Source organism: Lygodium microphyllum, chromosome 3, assembly GCF_053477565.2.
Source record: "Lygodium microphyllum isolate KBCC chromosome 3, Lygodium_microphyllum_v1.1.10, whole genome shotgun sequence".
NCBI classification, from domain to species: domain Eukaryota; kingdom Viridiplantae; phylum Streptophyta; class Polypodiopsida; order Schizaeales; family Lygodiaceae; genus Lygodium; species Lygodium microphyllum.
The window spans coordinates 162,252,350-162,257,196 of NC_141137.1; the positions used below are offsets into that span (position 1 = coordinate 162,252,350).

At 44.9% G+C, this 4,847-nt stretch overlaps 1 protein-coding gene across 2 annotated transcripts; it reads right to left on the reverse strand.

The window, feature by feature from the left end:
- Window positions 1-741: 741 nt before the first annotated feature.
- On the reverse strand, window positions 742-4,532 carry LOC148039101 (indole-3-acetic acid-amido synthetase GH3.6-like). Of its 2 annotated transcripts, XM_087674987.1 has the most exons (5): window positions 3,601-4,532; window positions 3,202-3,519; window positions 2,974-3,075; window positions 1,735-2,561; window positions 742-1,625 (listed from the first exon to the last, which is right to left on the reverse strand). In XM_087674987.1, the coding sequence occupies exons 1-5, from the start codon at window positions 3,888-3,890 to the stop codon at window positions 1,039-1,041; spliced, it is 2,124 nt and encodes a 707-aa protein (XP_087531113.1). In that variant the 5' UTR covers window positions 3,891-4,532; the 3' UTR covers window positions 742-1,038. The 2 variants fall into 2 exon arrangements, with proteins under 2 accessions (XP_087531113.1, XP_087531112.1); XM_087674986.1 differs by having other exon boundaries at window positions 3,202-4,529.
- Window positions 4,533-4,847: the final 315 nt, after the last annotated feature.

Sequence of the window (4,847 nt, forward strand, 5' to 3'; positions counted from 1 at the left end):
CTCATGTTTCACATTATCAGAAAAATGTATAACGTGGGGGGTTATACATTTTTGCACCTGCCATAAACACAGAGAGAGAGAGAGAGAGAGAGAGAGAGTGTGTGTGTGTGTGTGTGTGTGTGTGTGTGTGGGTGTGTGCGTGCACATCCACGCATGCAGCGTGTTCGCTGGTGTGGGCTGTTGTGCATTTATGAAGTCCACACAAAAAAAGTGTGTTCTGCACCTTCAATAAAGACATTGTTCTTCACCTCTCCCACAGCAACTGTTGCCATTTATAAAGTGGTGGGTGAAGAATGCCGGGTTTCATGGCAAGATCAGTGCTAGGAATGCTAGTTTTAGGCGATGCTGGGCAACTGAATGATTTAGGATCCACCAAGCTATGGGAGGTGCTTCGTGCAGTTACCATAGTGCGTTGTGGACCTTTAGGAACATCAGGGATATCTTGTCAAGATGAGATTTTTGGTGGTTTTAAAAGGATTAGGGAAGGAAGACTCCTTGTTTAGGGAGGCATATAAGACCTTCAGGATATAACTAAGTACCTTTGGTCTTCAGCTACGTAACATCCCCCACTATCACCTGTAGGCTGTAGGTTGATGCAAATATTTTCTTCATACTACATATATTCTCATTCTACTCATTCCTAAGAAAGACAGGTGGTGGTTATTATTATTGAGCTTCATCTTATTAACTACATACGACACGCGAGAGAGAGAGAGAGAGAGAGAGAGAGAGAGAGAGAGCTTTGAAGCACAAAACTATGATACATTTCTGGTGCAATCATACATTTGCTTTCTGGTTGAGTTGTGGGTGGACTGAAGGTTAAAAGATTAGGTTGTCTAAGGTGGTCCAAACTCCACACTGCAAGACAACTCATGAGAGCATATAGTTCAGCTGTGCAGAATCTAGGTTTTCATCCATAATGAGTAAAGGAAACATGGTCCCTTGCAGATCTTCTGGTCAGTTTTGTGTAACTATCCAGGCATCTGCCACAGGAACAACATTAAACATTGTGGAATATAACAATAATTATCAGCAGCATCATTGAGCCACTGCCCACTCTTTGCGTTGAGGTGCCCAAAACGGGCAGCTCGGACTGAAAGCCCTTTGGGTAACTCTAGAGTTGAGCAGTTGCAGTACTGCTGAAGAGGTATTGATGCATCTGGGTGTTTTGTATTGATTGATAGAGGAACCCCTGCTCACACAGTAATCCATGAGCAAATCAAACGTTCCAGATTTAACCACCCTGATCTCTAATGGACCTATCGAACGATCACAGTTTCTGCACTGTCTATACACAGAGTCCAAAGACTCTTCCAAAGATAGGCAACAAGCTTCTAGCAATGACGGCTCAATTAATTTCGTTGTCTGGAGCTCCCAGAAAACCACATAGTGTCCAGGAATGGTTCCAGTGTCACTAAAACTCGTGTATTCCACCAAGTTAGTTTCAGCCACAGTGTGAAGCCTCTTAGAAGCATGCCTTACTGCTTGATGCAAGCATTCCTCATCAGTCTTGTCTGCATCAATACTGAGGATGACATTCTTTCTGCAGATGAACTGGAACTGAGGGGTGGCATTGTAGAAGCCCGTCACCCGTAAAACATCCCCAACCTTGTATCGGTACAGACCTGAACAAGGAAGCATGAAAAAGATTGGATTCAACGGTAATGACATGAAGATAAACATTGACTTAAAATTAATGGAAATTGTATCCTGGACATAGTAAATAAAACGTACCAGCGTAAGTCGTGACCACAAGCTCATACTCTTTTCCAACCTTCAGGTCTGTCAGGTCCAATATGTCATCCTCTGCTTCATAACCTGGCATCTCAGTTGCAGGTTTGAAGTTATCAACTTCACTGTTGGAGTTTGATCTTTCCACAGGAATAAACTCAAAGTAGCCCATGTTAGGAAGAAGTGTGTATGAGACATCTGATGGATTACTAAGGGGTTTGAGGTTAATTCCAAAGTAGCACTCTGAGGATGCATACATGGTGCAGACTAGGGGGAGCCCTCCACTGTAGTAATCTAGGCTAGGTATGTACTGAGACATTGTGCCAGTCACAACAGCTTCGATGTACCGAGTCTTAGGCCACAGTCTTGCAATGATGCCTTGCCATGATTTCTTAGAGCATTCGCTTGTGATTTGGTCAGCCAGCTCCGGATTGGGACAGAGGAGACGTTCCATGACAGCTGCCCTTGATGGTAGATCAGTGATCTTGTCGCTTAAGCGCCCCTTGCGAATGTCATCACAAAGCTCTTGCCAATGCTCTTCCAGGAACTTGATGGCCCTCAAAAATGCAGATGCAAAAACTGCACCCATCCTCAGCACCTCTGAATATTGGACGAGACCACACAGCATCTGGCAGTACATGCTCTGGAAAGCATCAGGGCAGAGGATTGTTGCAGTTGGGCTTGTGTAAGAATTGTCCTCGTCTCTAAATTGGCGGCTTTTGTAGTAGCTGGTGAGCACTGGCCTTGCAAGCACGCCCCCTGGTGTTCTTGTTTCTGATTTGGTGAAAAGGAAGTAAAGCCCTTTGCCGTTGTCCAGTCCAGGGAGATACCTGCAGCATTAATGTAGATGACATGTCAACAACCGCAAGTGGAGTGCTGTGACTAAATCCTCTTAGTGAATAATTAGAAGAAAAGACTGATCATTCACTCGCTAAAATTCAGAGGCCCAATCAGCTGCTAATGGTTTAATTCAGACGCTCAAGCAGCTAATTATGATTGAGGGATAAATTAAACAATATTTAATCATTTGACAATCATAACACAAAAGCAATGAACAATAGCTCTGGAGCTGATCATTGTTGAGACTTGTACAATCAAGTTATAAGCATGACGTTATCATATCGATGTTAATTTCCAGATCCATGAAGTGGGAACGAGTTTCAAAGAACTCATATGAACCCAGCATGTGAACAATTCAAAATTTCCTCAATAGATTTGTGGGGAGGGTATTATGCACTTAACTGATTCATGACAGGCATCAGGAGGCTGTAAAGGAACTTTTTCCGCTCAAGCTCTTCGGGGATGGTGGGCATGAGCTTTCTCTCGCCAGCGGAGGTGCCAGAGCTGGGGACGATATCAGACACATAAGTTATATGGTGATCAGCACACTTTGCATTAGAGAGAGAGAGAGAGAGAGAGAGGGAGAGAGAGAGAGTGTGTGTGTGTGTGTGTGTGTGTAATTATATATACCTGGTGAGGAACTCGGTTATGGGATGGTTGGAGAGGATGGCGGAGGTGTCTCCGTTGGCGATGCGACGAATGAAGGGCTCCACGTCCTCGTAAGTCACCACCGGGACAAGCTTCTTAAAGGCAGCCCTCATGGCCGAATACGCATGATCATCAGCAGCGCCTCTGCTGATCTGCTGCGATATAATATTACCATTGCAAGTATTAACTATGGTATCTCCGTTGCTGCTGATCATGCTCTTGTGGTCATTATCACCTGCATGGTGATAATCCGATGACGATGATCTAACATTCGAGGACATGCCGGTAGTACTAGTACTACTGCCGTTGATATAAGCATTAGTATGATAATTGTGCAGTCGATCATCATGGGTAGTATTACTAAAGTTATAAGGAATTAACCGGTACTTGGAGAGGTACTCTGTGCCGGCATTCTTGATGAGAATGGCCGCCAGCACCTCCTCTTGCACCCTCCTTGCATTCAGCGTCAGATACTCTATCGCCTCCAGCGACCCGCACGTGTCTCCCAGCCCATGCACCCGCAAGATATTGTACTTACTATCGGTCTTGTTATTCGACTCCTCCTCCTCCTCCTCCTCCTCTTCTTCTAATAATCCCTCAGTATGTTTCCCAGCCTTAATCCCATTCTGCATGCAGTAGTATAAGTTCTCTCCATCCTGCCCCCTCTCCATGCTCGGTATAATTATGTCAGCCTCAATGTTACGCACACACACAACCCCACCCCCACAAACTATTAGTTCCCTAAGCCCCTAGTGCCCCTGTTCCTGCTAGTATAACGATAACAATCTCCAGCTCATCTCCAATCCCACCAACCCTTCCTCTCCGGCCGCTTTAAGCTGCAGATTGCAGACCCAGATTCGCATAATTGGCCACCTACTTAGGTCAAATAGCTTAGCATCCTCGTCATGCCTTGACTAGGGGAAGTTCAAATGATGTACACCGAGGCATCAACCAGAGCAGACAAGGGATCGAGGGCCCGACTCTACAAGAGGACCTAGGTCTCTGTTCATTACAGCAACGCTCGTTTCCTCAAGGACTAATTAGAAGAAGGAAAGCTGGAAGCTCCTCGAGGAGACAAGATCGAAGAGGGCTTTGCAACTTGGAAGGCATTCCTTGCTATTAAGGGACTCGTGACTGGGGGAGAGGAAGTGGGGTCAGATTTACTTAAAGATTATTAAAGTGTGTCCCTCTTAAAGAGAGTAGTATATACAAGTATTTAATTATTGTAATAATTGAGAGAAAAAGAAAAGTTGAGAATGAGGTCGTAGGAAGAAAACTTGACGAGGATTTCATGTCCCTTCTACTGACTGTATTGGGGATGGGGACGAGAGAAGAGCTCGATTGTGATGATGAGAACACGACATGAGGCTTTGAACTATATAGCAAGGTATAAGGTCTTGGCCCTTGGGAGATTACCTATACAATATAATAAATAAGGGGGGGAAAGAGCCAACCTCACGTGGTAGTGTGTGTCTGCGCAACATGTCAAGAATCCTGGCCCGCCTTTTCCTATATTTGATCTCTTGGAAACAGATAGATCACATAGCAGCTCCCTATAGTTAGAAGAGTGTAGCTCTCTACCATTGAAGCGGTGTCAAACTCCCTTTGCTTCCTTTTCTTCTTTGGCC